Below are 24,334 nucleotides of genomic sequence, written 5' to 3' on the forward strand. Positions count from 1 at the left end.
GAAACAGCTACTTTGGCCTCTTCCTATAATGGCACTAATCCCATTCTGAGGACTCCACTCTCATGACTTAATTACCTCTCAAAGGCCCCACCTCCAAATACCATCACAGTGGGCCTAGGGTTTCAGCATAAGAATTTGGAGGAGGGGCTTCCCTGGTGGCGCAGTGGTTGAGAGCCCACCTGCCGATGCAGGGGACACGGGTTCGTGCCCCGGTCCGGGAAGATCCCACATGTCGCGGAGTGGCTGGGCCCGTGAGCCATGGCCGCTGAGCCTGCGCGTCCAGAGCCTGTGCTCTGCAACGGGAGAGGCCATGACAGTGAGAGGCCCGCGTACCGCAAAAAAAAAAAAAAAAAAAAAAAAAAAGAATTTGGAGGAGCACAAACCTTCAGCCCATTGCACTTGGGTTCAAGCTCTGCTTCTGCCATTGAGTAGTCTCATGCTTTTAGTCATTTAGTGTCTCTAAACCTTACTTTCTGTATCTGTGAAACTGTATTTATCCTCTCTGCCTTCAGTGTTATTTTGGAACTATGAAATGTATTATAAGATATGTGACAAATACTTATTTTTTATTTTTCAGATAACACCATATTTGGATAAAGTGCATCTGCAGAGACACATGGAAATACAATCTCGTTGATCTTTCTTCAATGTCTGTCTCAATTATTTACAAATATTAATTATAAAAGAAGCCAAAGAAAGCTATTCACTAGATCACCAAGAGAACATTGTCACATAAAACATATTACACCTTCATTCCATTCCATCAGTTAGACTTAGATGTTTTGAAAGAGGATTTGAGTTATTAAATATACTTTCAAAGATGGATGACCTAAAAGTTCACTTTACAGTGATCTTCTCTTTACTAATCTAAAATGTTTAGTTTATATTGTTTATCTTTTTTCTTTTTTTTTTTTTTAGGGTTTTGGGTGTTTTAATTTTCTTCTTAATTCTTTTAAAAAAATTTTTAATTGAAGTATAGTTGATTTCCAATATCATGTAAGTTTCAGGTGTATAGCACAGCAATTCAGTTATATATAAATATATATATTCTTTTTCAGATTCTTTTCCCTTATGTTATTACATAATATTGAGTATAGTTCCCTGTGTCATAGAGTAGGTCCTTATTGCTTATCTATTTTATACATAGTATACATAGTAGTATGTATATATTATTCCCAGCCTCCTAATTTATCCCTCCCCCACCTCCCAGAGTTTATATTGTTTCTATAAATCAGTGGAATATGTTGACCAACCCCATTAATCAAGCTGAAGGCTAAAGTTTCTCAAAGTTAACACTTGCTTCTATTACTTAATTACATTAACTTACTCTGTTAGAGCTATGGTTTTGATAATTTGAGTAAGTACATGCTTGAGAAGGTAATAGAAGGTGCCTCTAGCGTCTTTCATTGTATGTCGTTGCCCGTCCCCGAAGTGGGCATTGCTTGAATCATCTGGTGACCAAATCCTATTTGGTTACTATCACCTCTGTGTCACTGCTGCTTGGACAGCAGACTAGTTTTCAAATTTTAACCTGGCTTGTGTTCTTTTTCGTAATTTGTGTTAATTGCTATTCCATTCCTATTAATAGCCTATTCCATACAGCAAGCTGAGCACAGCCAGGCCTGGAACCCAGCCATTTCTTGGCATTTGTCTTTATACCAGTGAAATATTCACCTTTTATTTGGCTGCCCTTTGTCTAGAAAGCTTAGATTCATAAGCCAAAACATTTTTTTTTTTTTTTTTTTTTCCGGTACGCGGGCCTCTCACTGTTGTGGCCTCTCCCTGTTGTGGCCTCTCCCGTTGCGGAGCAGAGGCTCCGGACGCGCAGGCTCAGCGGCCATGGCTCATGGGCCCAGCCGTTCCGCGGCATGTGGGATCTTCCCGGACCGGGGCACGAACCTGTGTCCCCTGCATCGGCAGGCGGACTCTCAACCACTGCGCCACCAGGGAAGCCCCAAAACATTTTAATACTGGAAGGGAGATGGATCAGTCATCTGGCCTAAAACCCTCTCTCAGCTAGGACTACCAGGGCACAGTATGGATAAGATTCATCAGCTCTGAGGGCATGTAAAAGAAGCCAGACCCATAGCTGAGTTTTTGCTTCTCAAGAAGGCAAACACCTAGTGTCAAGAGCTGTGAAGGGTTAGCCTGCCACAGTTTCATGGGCATTGACAGAAGACATAAGACTCCTGATTCTGAGGTAAAGGACTTATTACTCGGAGCCCAGCAAGTAGCACAGACCTCATATTCCTGTCGGTTCCTCTTGTCCTCCCCTCCATCCTAAAATCCATGGCACAATATGGAGCTGTCCAGATAGACGCCACACATGCAGAGGTTCTGCCTCACTGATAAAGACCACTGAGTTCAAGAGACCCAAACTTTGCCTGGTGGAGGACATTCTCTTTATTATACTGGACAGTAAATAAACCTGCCCTTTTATCCAGTGAGGACATTATCTCTGTCAACCAAGGCCCTTGGCAATACAGATAGTCTGGAACAAAGGCTATTGGTGCCTCTGGCACAAGCCTGCAGAAATGTAAGAGACCTGTGCAAGGAGAATGATCTCCCAACACCTAGCCACCCAAAGAAAGGCTATAAATATAGCACCAACCATTCTTTGGCTCAATCTAAGATGAATCATAGGAGATAAACAAAACACACAGTAAATGAATGTCTGGTTGAGTGTAATACACTTGACAACCTTTCTAACTTCATTTCAATCCCTACTACCTCCTCCCCCCACACTTCCGGTTTCATGGAACTACTTGTGCTTTTCTGCTTTATTCTGTCAACCACTCTTATTCTGTTCACTTGGCTCACTTTAGTTTAACTGTACAGCAGTCTCCCCACTCCACCATCCACGGTTTCACTACCCACAGTCTCAATTACTTGTGGTCAACCATGGCCTGGAAATATTAAATGGAAAATTGCAGAAATAAACAATTCATAAGCTTTAAATTTCGCACTGTTCTGAGTAGCTTGATGAAATCTCACACTGTCCTGCTCCATCCCACCTACGACATGAATCTTCCCTTTGTCCAGCGTATGTTGCCCATTTCTCCCTTAGTAGCTGACCTAGTAGCTGTTTCAGAATCACAGTGCTATGTTCAAGTAACCCTTATTTTACTTAATAAATTGGCCCCAAAGCACAAGAAGTGCTTCCGTTTAGTGAAAAGGTGAAAATTCTCGACTTAATAAGGAAAGGAAAAAAATCATTTGCTGGGGTTGCTAATATCTACAGTAAGAATGATTCTTCTGTGAAATCTTGAAGAAGGAAAAAAATTTGTGCTAGCTTTGCTGTCACACCTCAAACTGCAAAAGTTACGGCCACAGTGTGTGATAAGAGCTTAGTTAAGTTGAAAAAGGCATTAAATTTGTACAATAAGACATTTAGAGAGAGTCCAAATTCACATAACTTTTATTACAGTATATTGTTATAATTGTTCTATTTTATTATTATTGTTGTTAATCTCTTACTGTACCTAAATTATAAATTAAACTTTATCATAGGTATGTATGTGTCAGGGAGGAAGAAATTTTCCTCTACTCTTCTAGGCAGTTCTGGCTGGTCTAAGAATTAAATTGACATGAGACAGATTAGCAGGAGAAAATCAAACATTTTAATAACATGTATACCTGGGTGAGGCCCAGGAAAACTGAGTAACTTGCCTGAATGGCTGAAGCCATTATCTTAAATATATCTCCAGCTAAAGACTAAAGAGGACGTTGTGGGTAGTGGTTTGGGACTTCAAATGGGAGGAAGGAATTCACATGGAGATGGAGAAGGTCCTCTAGCTAAATTCTTTTAGGCAGATAGGGGGAAGGTCAAAGGTTCTTCCTGAGTTCTTTGGGACTTGATTGTTTTCACCTTGAAATAATCCACATGCCAAAGAGATACATTTTGGGGTGGCAAATTTTGCTCCCCTCAGACATATAGGGAAAATAGTATGTATAGGGTTCTGTGTTATCCTCAGTTTCAGGCATCCACTGGTGGTCTTGGAACTTATCCCTGTAGATAATGGGGAACTAGTATAGTTTAAATACTACCCCCTTCAGGGACCTCCCTGGTGGTCCAGTGGTTAAGACTCTGTGCTTCCACTGCAGGGGGCATGGGTTTGATCCCTGGTCAGTGAACTAAGATCCTACTTGCTGTGTGGTGTGACCCAAAATTTTTTAAAATAAATAAATAAATACCACTTCCTTCTAGAAACCTTCCCGCCTCTACCCCCTTCCCTTGTTAATGAAAATGTTGCCTGCCACATCAGTAAACAAAGGATGTTGCAGCCATCAAGCCATCACATTACATCTGCCCTATGGTGAGCCCTGAGGGAACTCAGGATAGAAACAGGATGCACACCATCAAGCCAGCAGCCACCCCCTAGCGGTATACCCTGAAGCAGCTTAGGATGAGAAAGCATAGGATACTGGCATCAAAGGAATCTCAACCTTAACTGTCCCTGTCTATACAATGAAGGCCTTTACTTCCTTAAACTATTTTTGGGAGTTAACTTTCTGGATGTTGTGAATGCTGCATCCTTTGCACTCTCGTGGGGACACATCTTGAATTTTATGGTTTGAGTTGCTATTAACATACTACTCATCAATGGCCAGATGATGGATCCTTTAAACTGGAGAAACTTCTAAATTGGTAAGTTTTTAGAGAGCTCTCATTATAAATAGCTGTTTTACTGGTACCTATAAAAAGACCAAATTAGAAGGTGGATTAAAAAAAAAAGGCTAACCTTAAGAACTCCCTTAATTTAAAACAAACAAGCAAAAATAACTGATTTCAGAAGGCTTAATTTTCTTAGCTTCCCCTCAATGGGTCTTATAGATGCTAATAAAAACTTTGATTAATTAATGTTAATTAGGTTGATTAACAAGGGAATAGGAAGCAGCTGAGGGGAAAGTCAAGTGACTTCTTCCTAACAAGGTAGAAATTTTAATAGGACTCATCCCAACAGGATGGACATCTTTTTTTTTTAAATTTAATTTTATTTATTTTTTATACAGCAGGCTCTTATTAGTTATCTATTTTATACATATCAGTGTATATATGTCAATCCCAAACTCCCAATTCATCCCACCCCCGCAACGTCCCCACCCTACTCCACCCCCGCTTTCCCCCTTGGTGTCCATACGTTTGTTCTCTACATCTGTGTCTCAATTTCTGCCCTGCAAACGGGTTCATCTGTACCATTTTTCTAGGTTCCACATATATGCATTAATATACGATATTTGGTTTTCTCTTTCTGACTTACTTCACTCTGTATGACAGAATCTAGGTCCATCCAACTCCAACAAATAACATACAAGGGAATCCCCATAAGGTTAACAGCTGATCTTTCAGCAGAAACTCTGCAAGCCAGAAGGGAGTGGCAGGACATATTTAAAGTGATGAAAGGGAAAAACCTACAACCAAGACTACTCTACCCAGCAAGGATCTCATTCAGATTCGACAGAGAAATTAAAACCTTTACAGACAAGCAAAAACTAAGAGAATTCAGCACCACCAAACCAGCTTTACAGCAAATGCTAAAGGAACTTCTCTAGGCAGGAAACACAAGAAAATGAAAAGACCTACAATAACAAACCCAAAACGATTAAGAAAATGGTAATAGGAACATACATATTGATAATTACCTTAAATGTAAAGGGATTAAATGCTCCTACCAAAAGACAGACTGGCTGAATGAACACAAAAACGAGACCCGTATATATGCTGTCTACAAGAGATCCACTTCAGACCTAGGGACACATACAGACTAAAAGTGAGGGGATGGAAAAAGATATTCCATGCAAATGGAAATCAAAAGGTTTGCAATCTCTGGAGGTGAAAAACAAAGTAATCCTAGTAAAAAGGAGTTATGTGTTATAATGTCATCAGACTGGTTTCATAGTACTTCATTCTTCCTTTATTATAGTACTTCTCACATTGCTTTGAAATTTGTCCACTTGTCTATCTTCTTTAGTAAACTATGAACTGAAGGCAAGAACCGTATCTTATTCCTCTCTGTAGCCTACGGACCTAGATTAATGGGTAACCTAGAGGAGGAGAAATAACTATTTGTGTAAAATGAAAGAAACTGATGAATAAATGAAGAAAATGGCTACGCAATTTAGAGGGCAAGGATCATGTCTGGCTGGGGTGATGGCACAGGGTGAAGTCATTTAAGTTGGATCTTAAAGGATTTAAAGGTGAGAGTCTGAGAAAGGGAATGGGAGCTGAAGGAGGTAGAAAACAGGCAAAAGAAATATAGAGTTGAAAGAGATCAGATGTCTAGTTTTAATGTAACCTATTAAATGTGGGAATTTCATGTCATGATGCTGGTAAGTGGTTAAGTATCTCATAAAGCGTTCTATTCTACTTTGATAGTCTAGTTTGATTTGGACAATCTGCCCTAGAACTAGTTTTGATACTTCTACAAATGAATTCATTTCAAAGTATTGAAGATTATGTAAAATCACTTGGTTTTTTAGGAAGTTAACTTATTTCTCTGACAGGTACTTTTTCCAGTATTTGCTGCTTATGTAATTTAACAAAATTAAATACTCATGTTTTGGTATGGATCGCAATACCTTGTAACCTACACGTAAGATTTTTTCTAAAAAATTGTGGTAAAGTACACATAACATAAAATTTACCATCTCAAGAATTTTTAAGGGTATAGTTTAGTGGCTTCAAGCACATTCATATTGTTGTGCTACTATCACCACCATCCAATGGACTCTTTTCATACCAGAGATTTTTTTTTTTTTTTTTTTTTTTTGCGGTACGCAGGCCTCTCACTGTTGTGGCCTCTCCCGTTGCAGAGCACAGGCTCCAGACACACAGGCTCTGGATGTGCAGGCTCAGCGGCCATGGCTCATGGGCCCAGCCGCTCCACGGCATGTGGGATCTTCCCGGACTGGGGCACGAACCCGCGTCCCCTGCATCGGCAGGCGGACTCTCAACCACTGCGCCACCAGGGAAGCCCCATACCAGAGATTTTTAAAACTTAAAAATATAAAATATTATTGCATGCAAAAAAGTCAGATACATTTTTAATAGAGCTATGTACATTTTAAACATGTGACAAAATTCAGACTGGAACTTAAAACCAATTTATTAATTAAACTGTGGGGCTTGGTATTTAATGGTGATTGCACGAACCATGGGCTTTATAAGTCAAAATCTACGATCAATATAAAAACCTTGCACATTTTTCTCTTAAAATGAGAGATAATTCAAAGTACTAAAAGTTCAATTTTGCAAACCCAGAAAGGGTAAGATTTCTGATAGTATAAGAAACTAGACACTCTCCTTTCACTGGATAAATCTTGTGGGAAGTCAAACAGGTGGTAAAGGATCAAACTTTAGCCTATTCCATGCCATCACAGTAGCACTTATTTCTTACCTGTGGGAGCCACCCTTGCCAGAAGAAATGGTTTCAGTTCATTTGGTGGTTCTTTATTCAACAGGGCAAAGTAAGAAGCAGTGGTATTTCCCAATCTCCTGCTAGGACTCCATTAATTGAAAAGCAGTGCAAGGTAGAATTAGAATTCAGGGTTTTAGGATCTAAGCCCAGTTTTACTTCTAAGAAAAATATTTCTCTATATTTATAATCCCGATACAATGGCTTCTTCAGTTCAGACTCTTCATTAGAACATTTATTTTTCTCAAACAGTGCCCTCTGCAGTTGATTTTGTTTTGAAGCTATTTCGGGAGCAGGTACTGAAGCTTGGGAAACAGTTTCAATGTGTTCTGTGTTGTCACTTCTATAACTTCCTCCACTGAGATCCCTTTCACCTGGGCAATATATTCTGCTGAAATGGAAATGTTTTGGGGCTCATTCCGTACCTGAGACAGACAAAGCAGACATTAATCAAACATGACACTCAAGGGAAGCAATCCTTGAAGACTGTAGATAAAAGAGATGAAAATGAGTTGGTAAAAACAACTGATGAGCCCCCCCCCTTTTTTTTATGGGGGTGAGGCGAAGCTGAGGAAAAGGCTCTGAACTTCAGCTTGAAAGCTAAGGCTACAACATCAACTGTAAGTCTATCCTGCTCCTGAAGAGTCCTGGGGTATTATTACCAGTCAAGGTCCCAGCACCTAGCATATGAAGCATTCTGCACAAAGTGGACACTTGGTGACCTGCCTGACTGATGAATTAACTGTCCTTTGGTTTGTTCCTCAAGTGAGTGCTTACAAAGGTCAAGCTCTGTAGCTTGGCCATTTCACCTCACTGGCTACAGTTTGACTCAAGTAATGCCATGGTGTCTGGAAGACTACATAGATTATGTAGTCATATTTCACTGATTCTAAGATGCATTTCTCCCCTAGCTTAACATGTCTGAAATTGATATATATTTTACTGACATTCAGTGGCATGTGAAAGTATAATTGGTGGTGTTTTTTTCCTTAATGGTCACAAAACAGTGGTACCTCTACAATCAGTGGCATTTAGATTTGAAGAAATATATTACTGTTGTTATTATTAAGCTATCTACTCAGGATGATAATGTTCAGAGGAATAAGATAACTGTTAAGGTTAAAAAATAACATTGATAATGTAACCTAAGAAAACAATGAAAAACGCGCACCAAGATTTAGGTTCAAGGACATTCATCTTATTGTTTATAATATAGTTGACCCCTGAAAAACATGGTTTTGAACTGTGTGGGTCCACTTATACATGGATTTTTTTTTTCCAATAAACGCTACAGTACTACACAAACCAAGCGCGGTTGAATCTGTGAATGCAGAACCACAAAAATGCGGGCTGAATCTGCAGATGCAAAACTGCAGACGTGGAGGGTGGACAGACATGTAGTTTCCATGGTATGGGGCAGGGCTGGGGGTTGGGGAGGGTGTTGGTACCCCTAAGCACTTCTTGTTCAAGGGTCAACTGTACTGTGTTGGAAACAAATAACCTAAATGACAGTATCAAGTTAAATATATTGTGGCACATTCACACACTAAAATTTATATACTTATTAAACATGATGAGGAAAAGTCTATTTATTGACATTTACATGTGTTCACCACATAAAAGCAAGTTATGAAATGATGTGTTAAGACTAATCCTATTTTTATGAAAAAAATATTATGTGTACATATATGGACATAAAGAAGTGTGGAAGGACATAAGAACTTTCATTTATTTAGTGCTTGCTGTAGGCAAGGTTTTGTTCTAAGGTTTTCATGGAATTTCTCATTTAATCCTCAAAATAACTCTGTGAGGGCTTCCCTGGTGGCGTAGTGGTTGGGAGTCCGCCTGCTGATGCAGGGAACGCGGGTTCGTGCCCCGGTCCAGGAGGATCCCACGTGCTGTGGAGTGGCTGGGCCCATTAGCCATGGCCGCTGAGCCTGCGTGTCCGGAGCCTGTGCTCCGCAACGGGAGAGACCACAACAGTGAGAGGCCCGCATACCGCAAAAAAAAACCCCACCAAAACTCTTTGAGATAGGTACTATTATTATTAGCATCCCTTTTTTACAGATAAGAAGGGATCCTAAACAGCGAGTAAGTAGCCCAGTTGAGGTTTAAATCTGTGCAAGCTGACATCAGAATTACCACTATACTATAGTGGTAACCTTTCAGTAGTAGATGGTTCTATTTTCTTATGATTTTCTGTGTTTTCTATTTTTCTAGAACAAATACGTTTTACTTAACAAAAAGCACATTCAGTTTTATTTTTATTTTTTGGCCGCGCTGTGAGGCATGCAGGATCTTAGTTGCCTGACCAGGGATTGAACCCGTTCCCCCTGCAGTGGAAGTACAGATTTCTAATCACTGGACCACCAGGGAATTCCTCAGTTTTAAAATTCATTTATTCAATAAATGTTTTTGAGTACCTACTGTGTGCAAGGCACTATGCCAGAAACCCACAATTTTTATCAAATCAACTAAATACCAACATAAAACTGAGTTAGAAGAGCATCTGAAATTCATTTCTGTTTAGGGTGAAAAAGCTAGGTCTTTTTCATCCTATTTCACACTAACCAGTAAGGCAATTTTGTACCATTCTGTCCTATACTCAAACAAGAAAATAAATGTGGTTATAATCCTCTATTTTCTCATTCCTCTTCTATATTCTTATAAGAGCTGATTTATAAAGTTATGTAACTAATTGGACATTAATTAGCAAAATAATCATAATGTAATTACAAATAATCATAGTTTATTAACAATTACATCGCTACTGCTCCCAAACCTCTTATTCTCAACTGCCAGTCCCCTGAATCTGGGAGGCATGGAGACAGCTCTGATGGGCAGTCAGGGGCACTTAGTAAGCTACACAGTGGTAGGTGATTGTAAGAGGCATTACTGTCTTCCTTTCAGAGAATTATAATTTATAACGGTAGCAATATTCAAAATATGATTCTTTGTGGCCTACAATAACAAAATGCACAGCAAAGATCACATAAATAAATCTATGACTATATCAATACATCCTTGTATTGAAAGAAATTAGGCTTATTTTTAACATGCTAATTAAAAGAAGAAAAACATTTATTGAGCATCTACTATGTACCAGACACACTAGGCACTTTCATATACATTACTTCATTTAATCCCCACTGTAATACTTCAAAGTATTGTACTATTATTTTACCCACATTTTATAAATGTAGAAACAGTTTCAGAGAGATTAAGGAACTTGCCCAAAGTTACATAGCTAGTGGGTATCAGAGACAGGATTTGAATCCAGGCCTTTCTGACTCTAGACACTAAGCTTTTTACTATACTGGTCTGGATTTCAATATTACAAAAATTAGGACATGACCCATATCAAATAATATTCTTTGTAGCACAACAGCCATACTTACAAAAGACTTGAAATTAAGTCAATATAACCTTTCAACCTAGCATTAAAGTAGGATCCCATTGTATTTACACTGGAATGAGAAACACAGCTAAACTGAAAATAGTTCAAATAAAAGATACAATCTAAACAATGCAGAAATTAGAAAATCATTTACCTTTTTTTCTGGCCCTAGTGCAGGTGAATCTGTTTCCAAGCAAATCGAAGTTAAAGGCAACTGTTTCACAAGTTTCTGCTTCTTAGAGAAAAGAGAAAGATAGTAAGTTTAAAACATGAGAAGTAAAGATTAAGTAAGACGCATTAAACCCACATGTCAACGCATACTACTCTGCAAGAATCTAAAATTCATACTTTAATATTCAATTAATAAATGTTCACTATGTTCTTATCATTCTACATTAATGGTTAGATTTAAGAAGAAATATTCTTTGCCAAAAATTATCTGAAGCCGCTAGGAACCCAAAGAGTAGTAACCAAGAGCAAAAAATGAGGTAACATCCAGCAAGAACCCAAACATCTGATATCATATACCTACTGAAAGATCCAAGGAGGAGTGACTTCCCTGGTGGCATAGTGGTTAAGAATCCACCTGCCAATGCAGGGGACATGGGTTTGAGCCCTGGTCCGGGAAGATCCCACATGCCATGGAGCAACTAAGCCCACGAGCCACAACTACTAAGCCTACATTCTAGAGCCCATAAGCCACAACAACTGAGCCCACCTGCCACAACTACTGAAGCCTGCGTAACTAGAGCCCGTGCTCTGCAACAAGAGAAGCCACCCAATGAGAAGTCTGTGCACCACAATGAAGAGTAGTAGCCCCTGCTCCCCTCAACTAGAGAAAAAGCACGCATAGCAACCAAGACCCAACACAACACAGCCAAAGATAAATAAATTTTAAAAAATAAAAATAAATAAATAAGAAATTTCTCCACAAATGATAAAAATAGGGAAAAAAAAGTAATCATGGACTAGCAATTAACATGACCTAATTGATATTTCTAGAACTTTCCACCTGAAACTGTATATAAGGCCCAGTGTCCCTGTATTTTGAAGTAAATTGCTTTCACTTCAAGTCTCCCAGGCCTCCCCTGGGTCTCAAAAGGCTGGTTCAAGAATTAGTGATTAGGAAATGTGAAGATGTAGGAGCAATGAATAGCTGTTGGGTCAGAAAACTGGTAACAACTTAGACTATGAATTTGCCACGTAGCAGAGTCACCAAATTCCCAGTTCCCTGAAAGTTATAGATAGAGGACTGACACACACTCCTAAGCTGTTGTTATAGGAAGCAGACCCCCACCAGATGGAAACTGCTGACCTCAAGCATGTAGACCCCAGACCAGCTGAAACCAGAAGATTGATGATGATCAAAACTTCACCTTGATGCCAACCAATTCGAGAACTGAGCACAAGCTGCTCACATACCCTGCAGCCTCCTCCCTCACACTGCCTTTAAAATCCCTTTTCTGAAAGCTATCAGAAGTTCAGGTCTTTTGAGTATGAGCTGTCCAGTTTTTTGTGAGTGGAAGTTTATATTTTTTGTGAGTGGAAGTTTATTTTGATGATATCCAATTTATCTATTTTTTCTTTGGTTGCTTGTGCCTTTGGTGTCATAGCTAAGAAACCACTGCCTGATCCAAGGTCACAAAGATTTAGATCTGTTTTTTTCTAAGAATTTTATAATTTTAGCTCTTATACTTAGGCCTTTGATACACTTTTGAGTTATTCTTTATATGAGGTAGGAACCTAAGATTAATTTTTGCAATGAAACCAGAATAGTATCACAAGTATATAATAAAAGTTCATATTTTAAAGTATATTTCACAAAGTATAAAATGAGGTTTAATGAAAGAATTTACCTGTCCACTTCTTATGATAGAAGGAGGAATTGAGAAGAAGTACCCAGCTTTTACTCCTTCCATGGCTACAGATGGCCGACCATCAAATGCATGCAGCAACACTTTGTCAGCACCTCTCAAAAATTAAATATAAATCACAGTTCCATTTTATTTCCTTAATGAGGAGGTTTTCCCACTAATCAAATTGAACAACACAGATTTTAAGTAAATGTCGGTCACTATAAGGTTCTATGATTTCTAAAGAGTATATAAACATATAGTGTTTAACCAGTAGAATAAAAATATAGTGAATTCTTAATCTTTAAAATAAAATTAATAAATACAATTGAGCAATTATTTAAACTTCCTATGCCATCAAACCTTCTCCAAAAGTTTCTGAACTGTCAAATTATTGTTCCTAATAGGTTTTTTTTTTCTAATAGGTTTTTAAGCAAATTGTCCTTAAGAAGGATGCTAGTGAAAGAAGAAATGAGGAAACAAATGACTCACAAATTCAACATTCAGAGTTAGTTTCACAAAAACCATCTCCAGTTCTTAAAGGATGGCTGCTCAGCCTGCACAAAAATCATGTTCTCGGTGAATCCAGGGGGATTCAGTACCCACCACTGAGAAATACAGTGCTTTCTAGTTGTAGGCAATTATGTTTACTTCACTATTTGATACTGTTGGTAGGTGTGACATTTAGTGGGTTACTACCGTTAGTTATGAAATCTAATTAGTGGGTCACGACCGGCCAGTGTGTGCTTATATATTTGTGTGCGTAAAGACACGCACACACACATATCTATACACACATACATACAGATGTACTGCTTCTTAAACTTCTGTCAGTTTTCTGTATGTGTATATACTGAGTTTCGAAATAAAGTCAGTGCCAAAAACAGTATGTATGTGTATATATCGAGTTTCAAAATAAAGTATATTTCTTACCGTGGACAGCACGTTAAAAATCTGAAAAGTAATCCTATGAGAAGTATTTTTTCTTTAGGAACAACTGGTGAAGATGACAGTGCATTTTATATAAGATGGCCACAATCTGTATAATACCATTTTCTAAAGCAGCAGCCATAAAACATGCAAAACAGTAACTCAATGTGATCTCCCTTCTTTGCTTTGTTTTTTCCTCTCTCACATAAGCTGATTAAAATGTTGGAGCTGCTAATTTTCAAATTAAGGCATTAAAATTACTTGATCCAATGTCTCATTTGCTTTATCCTGGCCTGATAAACAGCATAATCACACTGAAAACCTTGTCAATAGTAGGCTGACTTGCAAAGCCACCTTAGTTGCTTTCCATCTCTACCCTTGACCCATTCCCTTCCCTTTAAGAAATCAAGCAGAGCATGGCTTGTTCCATTGAGAATATGGACTGGAACTGTCAAACTTCAACATTGGGCACATTTTTCTCAGGAACCTAAATACCTTGCTCGTTTAAGAGGCTGATGGTGGGTCTCCCGGCTGAACGTGAGTGAACATTTCTGGTAAACAACAAAAAAATTCCTTTTGAGTACTTAATATGAAATTATTATTTTTGTTATATTAAAGCAATTCAGAGAAAAAGAAAAACAGAGCTCAATTTCAGGAGAATCATTCCTTAATTTGCTCTGCAACTGTTCATATAGGAAGATGATAAGTAACCTACAAAGGCAAATTTAGCCTTCTGGCTAATTGGACCTGTCTGATTAGGACCTGTCTTTGCTCTTCCTTCTGTTCGTCAGTGCCAGCAATTCTGGGGGAGAAATCTAGTCCAACCTATAACAGAAAAATAAAACAGAATTACATGTTCATGGTTTAATGAATCCCCAAAGACATATTATGGAGCAGTACAGTCCAAGAGAAATATAATGGGAGCCACACACATAAGCCACATACACAACCTTACAGTTTCCAGTAGCTACATTAAAAACACTAACAAGAAACAGGTGAAACTAATTTTAATAATATATTTAATCCACTATATCTAAAATAGTATCAATATTATCATATAGTCATATTATTATGTCAACACATAAATCAATAAAAAAAATTATTGAGTTATTTTACATTCTTTTTTTTTTTTAAACATCTTTATTTGAGTATAACTGTTTTACCATAGTGTGTTAGTTTCTCCTTTACAACAAAGTGAATCAGTTATACATATACATATGTTCCAATATCTCTTCCCTCTTGCATCACCCTCCCTCCCACCCTCCCTATCCCACCCCTCTAGGTGGTCACAAAGCACAGAGGTGATCTCCCTGTGCTATGTGGCAGCTTCCCACTAGCTATCTAGTTTACTTTTGGTAGTGTGTATATGTCCCTGCCACTCTCTCACATCGTCACAGCTTACCCTTCCCCCTCCCCACGTCCTCAAGTCCATGCTCTAGTAGGTCTGTGTTTTATTCCAGTCCTACCACTAATCTCTTCATGACATTTTTTTTTCTTAGATTTTACATTCTTTTTTTGAGGTACTGAGCCTTTGAAATCCTAAGTGCATCTTATCCTGATGGCACATCTCAATTTGGGCCAGTCACATTTCAAGTGCTCAACAGCTGCATGTGGTAACCACACTGGACAGTGAAGATTATAAATGACTGCTTCCCTTGATCCTATTCTGGCATGCATCGTGATAACCTAGATTCTGAATGTAAGTGCTAGTATTATCTTTTATCTTTAATTATAAGTGGAATTACCAAGTGATGAGATGTTTCACAACTGTAAATTATTTAATAAAAAATGTTCTTTAATTATAAACTCTAACCTATTTAAGGTATGCTTGTATATGCTATTTTAATTAACCAGAGAGATAACCCTATGTAGGCAAAAGGAAAATAAGAAGAAAGTATATTGAAATGGTAATAGTTTTCTTTCATTAACAGAAGCCCATGGGGAGGCTTCTATTGTTTTATCCCTAAGCACTTTTGCTTATTGAGGAAGTACTGACGAATTATTATTCAGCTGAACAGGGTGAACATAATTATCCAAGTCTGTTATAATCACCAATACTAAATTAAGGACTATTTTCATCTATCACATGAAAGTCTTGATTAGAAATCATTTTATCAGTTAGTGGGTATTTACCTCTCCAATTGCCAACAATCGATCCTTATAATACTCGATAATGGGCAAAGCTACATCCAAATCCTGGGATGGAAAAAAAAGTAAATTTATTAAAATAGAAGGAGAAGGGAATTTTATAGGGTTTGTATAAACACCTATTATATGCCAGGCACTATGCTATACTGACTGGGTCCTTTACATAGTCAATACCTTTAACCAGTTGAGGAATTTATAATGTAATAATTCTATAATGGTGAGTACTTCTGTCTGGAAATTTGAGTACAAACATCCCACATCCATTTATGTTACAAGAACATGACTTCCTTTTTTAAAAAAATATTTATTTATTATTTGGCTGCACCGGATCATAGTTGCAGCACACAGGATCTTCGCTACTGCGTACGGGATGTCCAGTGGGGCATGCAGGATCTTTTAGTTGTGGCATGTGGAATCTTTAGTTGCAGCAGGCGAACTCTTAGCTGTGGCATGAGGGATCTAGTTCCTTGACCAGGGATTGAACCCAGGCCTCCTGCATTGGGAGCGCAGAGTCTTAGCCACTGGACCCCTAGGGAAGTCCCAAGAACATGACTTCTTACGAAGACTCCCACTTAAACCCTTCCTTCTGTTTAGGAGGCATTTCCTGGCATTTAGGAGGAGTGAACTGGATTTCCTGGAATAGCTGAGCAAGAGAGAAGAAAGCCACCAGGTGGACAATCCCATACATCCTTTGCACTATTTTCACTAATTTCTTTTGTCTTTATAGTCCTGTGTAGTCTATTTTTGTCCTAAAGGTTCAACAATATACATACTAAGTATCACAAATATGTTGTTTGCCAACTACTGAAGTAACTCTGTACTGTTAGTTTCCATGATATTACTATTTCCACTTAAAGAGAATTCTCCCTGTGAGGGATCTCTTTAAGACAAGGGAAAGACAAGTAAATGGAAAATTGGCTTCTAGATATTTTAAACTACTTTGAGGATTTTAGTCTCAGAATATATACATTCAAGGTACTTCTAGTGAGGATAATCAGAACAAGGGAGAATTAAGAAAAGGGAGGTAAACCATATGGTAGGGGAAGAAGAGGAGATTTTATAATTATACCTCAAGAGAGAGAAAAGAAGATGAGGAAGGGTAAATCAAGGCCTCAGACATTCCAGTAGACTCAATGAAGAAGAATTAATATTGTCATGTAGAGCTAAGAGCATATAACCCTAAATACCAGAGAAGATGTCTGGCAATAGCTGAGTAGGTCAAAGTGTCAGGCAAAGATTTTCCATAGCAAACATCCAAACTACTGTGTGTCTGTGGGACCTCAAAGGGACTGGAGAAGTTGGAGAGATTACTCAGGAAATGTTTGACACTTAGAAAGTCTTCAGTCAGAAGGAAATTACACATTTGGATGAAGACCAGATACAGGGAAAAAAATGCTTCTTGGAATATGTATTATCTATAAAAAGAAGCAAAATAAATTTACAACGAGACTGTTCCAACTCCTCATGAAATATTTTGGAAGTTTCTGGCAAGTCAGGTATAGTAAATAGAAATGAATATAATTCATATCACAGATTCAATATGTATAAATGTATGTGTGGTCTTTATCATTTTAATAGATGTAAAGATATTTATGAGGACGTTCATAGGTCTAAAACTGACCTCAGTTCTATTCCCACTTCCTCCATAAAGTCTCAAGTTCTTTAACAGCTAATGGTTCTATTGTGGGGTTTTAAAATATCCTATACCTCTATACCCTATAACTGGGAATACTACACTAAATAATTATTCATGATTTACAAATGAGGAAATTGAGACTTGGCAAAGTTAAGGGCCACAGATCACAGAAGCCCGTAGGCCAAGTCTCTCTGACTTCAAAGCCCATGCTGTTTCCACTATGCTACTGAAAGAAGAAAGGAGAGAGAAGGAAAGGATGGAAGAAAGAAGGGCAAAAAGGAGGGAGGAGAGATTTATTCTGAATGATTTAAAATAATTAGAATTGATCTTTTTATTAAAGAAAATGTTTAGTCTTCAGAACCTTTAGAACAGGGGTCAGGCCTGTAACCGAAATGAGTGAAGTGGGTTAAGTAGGGACAGGAGCCAACTGGACAGCACATGCCCTGCCTGGAGGGGGCAGTAGCTTGTAGACAGTGAATTGTGATTCCCCAGGGTATCCCAGGGTCTTAAATTCTGCCTGGTAATAATATTTATTGACTATGCTGAAAGATTTGTGTGATGCTAGGCAATTTTCATTTTATAAACCAAGGTAATTTAATGAATACTTACTATTGTACCTACCTACCTTTGTACCACGTGGTAGGAGCTTGTAATCTAACCACGATGGGAAAACTGAACTATTGTGGGGGCTAGAAGCACATTAGGAACAAAACTGCTTAACTCGGGTCTTTTCCAGCGGGCTATCTGGAGATTTGCTGAGTTCCTGTCTGCTTTGAGAATCTAGATTTACCTGTATATTGCTGGTATTTTATTTCGTTTTGTAAGTGAAATAGTCCTTTCAGTTCTACATTCATGCCCAAAATATGCCAAATCCACTCACTTCTCTTCATCTCCACGGCTACCACTCTGGTCCTGGTCCAATCCACCATCGTTTCTCACATGGACTACGGCAACAGTCTTTTTTTTTTTTTTGTGGTATGCGGGCCTCTCACTGCTGTGGCCTCTCCCGTTGCGGAGCACAGGCTCCGGACGCGCAGGCTCAGCGGCCATGGCTCACGGGCCCAGCCGCTCCGCGGCATGCAGGATCTTCCCGGACCGGGGCAAGAACCCGCGTCCCCTGCATCGGCAGGCGGACTCCCAACCACTGCGCCACCAGGGAAGCCCTGCAACAGTCTTTTAACTATTCTCCCTTCTTCCTTTTTTGCCTTCTTCGAAATTGATTCTTCACACCATTGCTAAGGCTATCTTTTCAAAACAGAAATCACCTCTTGTCACTCCTTACTTTAAATCCCCCACGGATGTAAACTACAGTCCAACAAGGCCCTGTATGAGGTGACTGGGGATGAGGTGATTGGTCAGGCCCAATCCCCCTGGCCTCACTATTCCTTCCTCTTCCATCTAGTCACATCAGTCCGCTTTCTATTTCTTGACCACATCAAACTTGTAACTACCTTAGGACCTCTGTGCTTCATTGTTTCCTTTGCCTTCAACACTCTGAGCCCTCTCTTTGCATGGCCAACTGCATTCAGGTTGCAGTTCAAACGTCACCTCCTCAGAGAGGCCTTCCTTGACTACACAATCTAAAAACCAGCATCCACAATCGCCATCACATAATCTTGTTTCACTGCCTTTGAAGCACTTAGTTCATGTATCTAATTGTTGACTGTCTTCCCCAATCCAGAATCTGGTTTCTGTGAGAGGGATTTTACTCTATAGTGCTTAGAACAGTGTTTGAAATATGGTACATGCTCACTAAACACTTGTTGACTGACTACTGAAATGAAGGACTATTAGTATAAATCTCTACATAAATGAAAGAAATACTGTCTTGCTACCATCCCCAACATTTTGGGAATTGCAACTCTGGCAATTTAGCTAATTTTATCATATCAACAACTCAGGAAATCTACAGGATAAGTATTTATTTTTACCTGAAGTGAATTAAAAGTAATTTTGTTTCAAAATAAGTAGAACTACCTCGGGTATCCCAATGTAGGAATACAGTTTATTATTATAAAAAATGATAGTCTTCATATCTTAATTTATTCATAGATAATAAAAAGTATTTACTTCTTCAACATGGGGCTTTCAATCTCATTATGTAATAAAGCACTCAGGAAACTGTGCATCTCCCTGATGCTGAGTCAGGAGACAAGTCTGAAATATAAGACATATTGACTACTGTGAGTCAGTGAGTTCTTGTGGGTAGGAATTTTTTTAGAGAGGGTATAAAAGTAAGGCAGTTTAACAGATCAAGAGCACTCCTATAGGGATAGTTCAATGCTCAAAGAAGACACTATGTACTTGAACTCATCTGTTCCCTTATAGTACCGCATCTATGAATTTGTATCTTTCTTTTTCTGGATATTTTATCACATTTTTTGCCAAAGCAATATGACAACTTGATAAAAAAATATGAAAACAAGGTGCTTATAACTCTATCAGACCATCACAACGAGTATAATTTCTGTACTTTTCTCTCTAGTCTTTTCCTTATAGAATATATTTTTACATGGATGTCACAGTGAATAAACCATTTGGTATCCTGCTTGTCTCCCTACACTATATTGTAAACATTTTCCATGTTGCTACATAAACCGTATAGTGCATACTTTATATAGTTATATTTAACATTGTAGCATTATATTTAACACTGTATAAGTTAACTAGTTATTTATTTCCTAACCTTTAGGCTGTTTCCACTTTTTCTCTATTTCAAGTAACTGCTGTAACAAACATCTTTGTGAAAGAAGATAGAATTTCTTTCTTTTGGATTATTGCCTTATAATATTAATCTGAAAGAGGAGGAGTACTGAGTCAAATGATGTTATGATTTTTTTATGGTTCTTGTTTTGTAAGACTGTTACCTTTAATGTGACACTTCTTTGGTCTTTTGGTGAAACTCCCTGAACTGGGTGAACACCCAAGCATGGCAGGACAAATCCATTATACCTAAAAATGTAGAACGAATTAAGAAAGCAGAATATTAGACTAGGAGACAAAGGTACTCTGAAGAACAAGTAGGAAAGAATATTTTTAGGGCTATGTTAATGTGATTGTTTTTCTTCTCATTCTCTTTAAAAATTGATGATCTTTGATATTATAAATATGACATCATAACTGCATCCTTATTAGCAACTCTTTCTAATTCTTTTTTTCGCTCCGCAGCATGTGGGATCCTCCCGGACCGGGGCACGAACCCATGTCCCCTGCATCGGCAGGCGGACTCTCAACCACTGCGCCACCAGGGAAGCCCTCTAATTCTTAATGAGAAGTAACACCTTTCTGAAAGCTGCATAATCTTTTCAAATTCTCCTGAATGTTCAGCAACCACCACAAGAGCCATAACATTGGCCTGCAACAAAAATGAAGAGAATAGTTAGAGTCTCAAACAATATACATCCAATATAATTAAATAAAAATTTAAAGTTTTCTGTGCTTTTAGTTATCCTTGCTCACTCACACTCCAACAATATAATCATAATAGCTATCATTGAGTAGTTACTATGTTTCAGGTATTACGCTCGGTGAATATAAATATTACCCCCCATTTAATCTATATACTCCTATGACATAGGCAGTGCTGTAATCCACTGTATGGATCAAGAGACAGAGTTTTGGATGGAGTCAAATAACTTGCCCAAGATCACTAGCCCTGTGTAACTCCAAACCCCATACTCCTAATTAAGCTGCCACAGTGAAAGATGGCTGTATGTAAAAATGGCAACCATTTTTGACTATCACTTGTGGGGAAGACCACAAAATGCTAGCTTCATAAACACTTCCAAAGATTAATAATTTTTTTCCCACACAAATCAAACTGTTTCAGAAAACTTTTATAATTTCTCCAAGATCTCCAGAATGACGTTAATTCAAGAACTGAAAGATGGACCAATTTGTTCCATACTGCTGGTAAGCATGGTGGCTGTGGGAATGTGTTTTGGATTCAGACTATTTTGTCTACATCACTTACTAGTGGTGTGTCTTTGGACAAGTTAATCTCTAGGCCTTAGTTTCCTCATCTATAAAATGGGTAATGGTTGGCTATCAAATAATAGCTTCCTCAGAAGCTTGCTGTGAAACATTAAATGAGATAATGTACAGGATGGGCTTAGCTCAGTGCCTGGCACATAGTAAACAATAAATGCTGTTTATTATTAACTTATTATTATTGAAGTAACAACAACATAGTATAACTAAATTTCAAGCTGTTTTAGATAAAAATTAGGAGGAAAATAAAAACAACCAAAGGGCAATTATAGGTACTGACTTACTTTCTTGGCTTTCTCCAACACATCATCCAGATCCTAAAATAAACATTTTAGATGGATAAGTAAGTGTCCTTTGGCTGTGTATATCAATGTAGTTGAGGCACCATAAAGAATGACAATGATGGCAAGGAACAGGGTGGTGGAATGTGAAGAGCCTATGCTGACCCTACCTCCCATTTACTCGCTCAGTAAAATGTGGCTTCTGTTCCCACTCTATTAAAACAAACTGTTATTGTCAAAACTAAAGGACACTTCTCTGTCCTCCTACTCTACCCCTCAGCAGCATTAGAAACTCCTCACTTGTCCACTCCTTCCTTTTTGAAATATTTTCCACTCTTGGCTTCTGCAAATATTCCTCTCTAGCTGGCTGCTACCTTTCAGTCTCCTTGACTGGCTCTCTATCTGATTTCAGAACCCCATGCTTCTCTCTCTGACTCACCTTAAGTCCTCTCATTACCATGCTCATTATGCTAATGAGCCCCCAGTTTTTATCTCCAGCCTATAACTCTCTCCTGAACCCAAGAGTCACATTTTAAAGTGACCATATGACATCTCCACTTGGAATGGATATTAGGTTTCAACATGTGCGGAACATAACTATTTTCTCCTCAACAAACCTATTCTTTCAGTTTTCCCTCATCTCAGCACCACCACCTCTCTACAGCATCCTCAGTTCTCCCTTTCCCTCTCTTTCCATATCCAATTCCTCTCAGCATGTACGACAGATTCTATCCCTAAAATATACCTTGAATCCATTTGCTTCTCTCAAACTTCCCTGCAACCACTATCTTTAGTCTAAATACTGCAAAAGCTTCCAAGCTGGTCTTCGAGCTTCCATTCTTGTTCTCCTCGGTCCATTAGCCACACATCAGCAAAATGTTTTTTAAATGGATTATCAGATCTTGTCTCTCTCCTTAAAAGGCAAAGCCCTTTACCGGATCCCCATTGTGCTTCTAGTGAAATGCGAACTCCCGACTCACTAATCCTCTGCAAACCTCTTCGGTTTAGTTTTACGCGTCTCTCTTCTCAGCTCTTGAGGCTCCACCCAGCCTTTCGGTAGCTTGAACGTCCAAATTCTGTCTTGTCTGGAGGCCTGCAAGCCGCCTGCCTTCCTCACCACCATGCACTCACCGCTTTGTCTTTCCAGCACCAACTTAAGCTTCACCTCTTGAGAGGTTTTTTTCCCCTAAAATAGACCCCGCTCTTCTTTATTATTAGCCTCTAGTTTCCAACGTAGCGGGTAAAACACTTTGAAATTACGTGTGTGTGCGCATGAGCTGGTTTTTGTTTGCTTCGCTCCCCTGTAGAACTGGAGCACGCGGCGTGTGGGAGTGAGCCCGAGTTTCGCGGACGGCGTTCTGGGGAAAGTGGATTCTCTGCCAGGAGCTGAGAGGCTGGTAGGATAAACAGCCGGGCCAAGGCGGGGTAGGGGGAAGGACTCAAGTAGCCAGTAACAGCAAATAAAAGCCAAGTGGAGACAGAGGATATGGATATTCGGGATGAGAAAGAAAAATCAGTGTGAGATTAAATAGGGAGTAAGGAGCAAGTCGCACAGGACCACAGACGGGGGCCTGGGAGGATTTGGGGCTTCGCCCTAAGGGAGGAGAACAAGGACAGCCTGAAGGGAAAGGATGGGGGCCTCCCTGCTCCCACGGGCCCGACCTCGCCCTCACATACGTGGTCAAAGTCCGGGGCGGAGATGTGGCAGTGACAGTCCACCAGCCGTGCGCCCACCGCTTCCATCGCCGCAGCCAGTGAATCCCTCCACTTGCCCGCGGAGCCTCAGGCGGAACACTGCTGCTGCGGGCCGAGTTTCCGGCCGGACGTATGCTCCTTCCTTCCGGGGAACCCGCTCTTCCGCTCCTTGAGTTCCCGCCCACAATTCAAGTAGGAAAAATGGAGGGGGCTCTTGAGTCGGTGGCCCTTTCTGCTCCGCGGGACGTGGAGAGAGTGGCCGGGACAGACGATGGGGCCTCGGTTCTTGCCACCTCCCGAAAAGACTTCCGGGTGCGCTGCACCTCGAAGCGGGCCGTGACGGAAATGCTAGAACTGTGCGGCCGCTTTGTGCAAAAGCTGGGGGACACGCTGCCAGAGGAGATTCGGGAGCCCGTGCTGCGAGATGCGCAGTGGGTACGGGCTCAGCCTTGTCTTATCACCCCCTCTCTCCACACCCCAGGTCTCAGTGGTCAGAAAGAGCGTACGCCAGGCTTCGGCAGAGTTAACGGTGGCCCACGCTTGGTTAGAAGCAGCCTGGGACACGGGAGGGAATGAAGTAGATACTAGAGGCAGCTGGGTATTGTTAATTACTTAGACCAGTGCTGTCCGACAGAAAAATACAAGGCGAGCCATGTATGTAACTTGAAATTAAAAGTAAGAAAAAATAGGTGAAATTAATTTTAATAACATTTATTTAACCATGTCCAAGATATCATTTTAACTTGTAATAATTAAAAAATGAACGAGATAGTTAAATGAACGAGATAGTTTACATTCTTTTGTTCATACTAAGTTTTTCAAATCGGTCTTAAACTTACAGCTCACCTCCTTTCCTGCTAGCCATATTTTAAGGCCTCAGCAGCCATAAAGGGGCTAGTTGCTCCCCTATTGGGCGGTGCAGACTGAGAAATTCTCTTGGAGAGGGTAATCCTGGAAGTCAGTGAGTCAGTCACCAGGCTAGCTTTTGG

At 39.4% G+C, this 24,334-nt stretch overlaps 2 protein-coding genes across 13 annotated transcripts in view; one reads left to right on the forward strand and one right to left on the reverse strand.

The window, feature by feature from the left end:
- The window catches only part of TATDN3 (TatD DNase domain containing 3), a 31,920-nt gene extending 8,089 nt beyond the window's left edge, over positions 1-23,831 (reverse strand). For 5 of the 12 annotated variants that reach the window (XM_059073512.2, XM_067030034.1, XM_067030040.1 and 2 more), the window contains exons 1-10: positions 23,328-23,457; positions 21,654-21,686; positions 20,661-20,734; positions 20,247-20,331; positions 15,729-15,791; positions 14,311-14,420; positions 14,091-14,146; positions 12,669-12,781; positions 10,967-11,047; positions 7,398-7,840 (exon numbers count right to left, since the gene is read on the reverse strand). In XM_059073512.2, the coding sequence (XP_058929495.1) occupies positions 7,697-7,840; positions 10,967-11,047; positions 12,669-12,781; positions 14,091-14,146; positions 14,311-14,420; positions 15,729-15,791; positions 20,247-20,331; positions 20,661-20,734; positions 21,654-21,686; positions 23,328-23,393 (825 nt within the window). In that variant the 5' untranslated portion in view covers positions 23,394-23,457 and the 3' untranslated portion in view covers positions 7,398-7,696. Of the gene's footprint in view, positions 1-7,072; positions 7,841-10,966; positions 11,048-12,668; positions 12,784-14,090; positions 14,147-14,310; positions 14,421-15,728; positions 15,792-20,246; positions 20,332-20,660; positions 20,735-21,653; positions 21,687-23,327 lie in introns of those variants that run through there. The other 7 variants (XM_067030075.1, XM_067030070.1, XM_067030078.1 and 4 more) reach the window with 6 other exon arrangements.
- The window catches only part of NSL1 (NSL1 component of MIS12 kinetochore complex), a 55,547-nt gene continuing 54,142 nt past the window's right edge, over positions 22,930-24,334 (forward strand). Inside the window, exon 1 of the mRNA XM_059073467.2 lies at positions 22,930-23,780. Within this exon, the coding sequence (XP_058929450.2) occupies positions 23,478-23,780 (303 nt within the window). The 5' untranslated portion in view covers positions 22,930-23,477. The remainder of the gene's footprint in view (positions 23,781-24,334) is intronic.

This window comes from Kogia breviceps, chromosome 1 (assembly GCF_026419965.1).
Source record: "Kogia breviceps isolate mKogBre1 chromosome 1, mKogBre1 haplotype 1, whole genome shotgun sequence".
Taxonomy (NCBI): Eukaryota; Metazoa; Chordata; class Mammalia; order Artiodactyla; family Physeteridae; genus Kogia; species Kogia breviceps.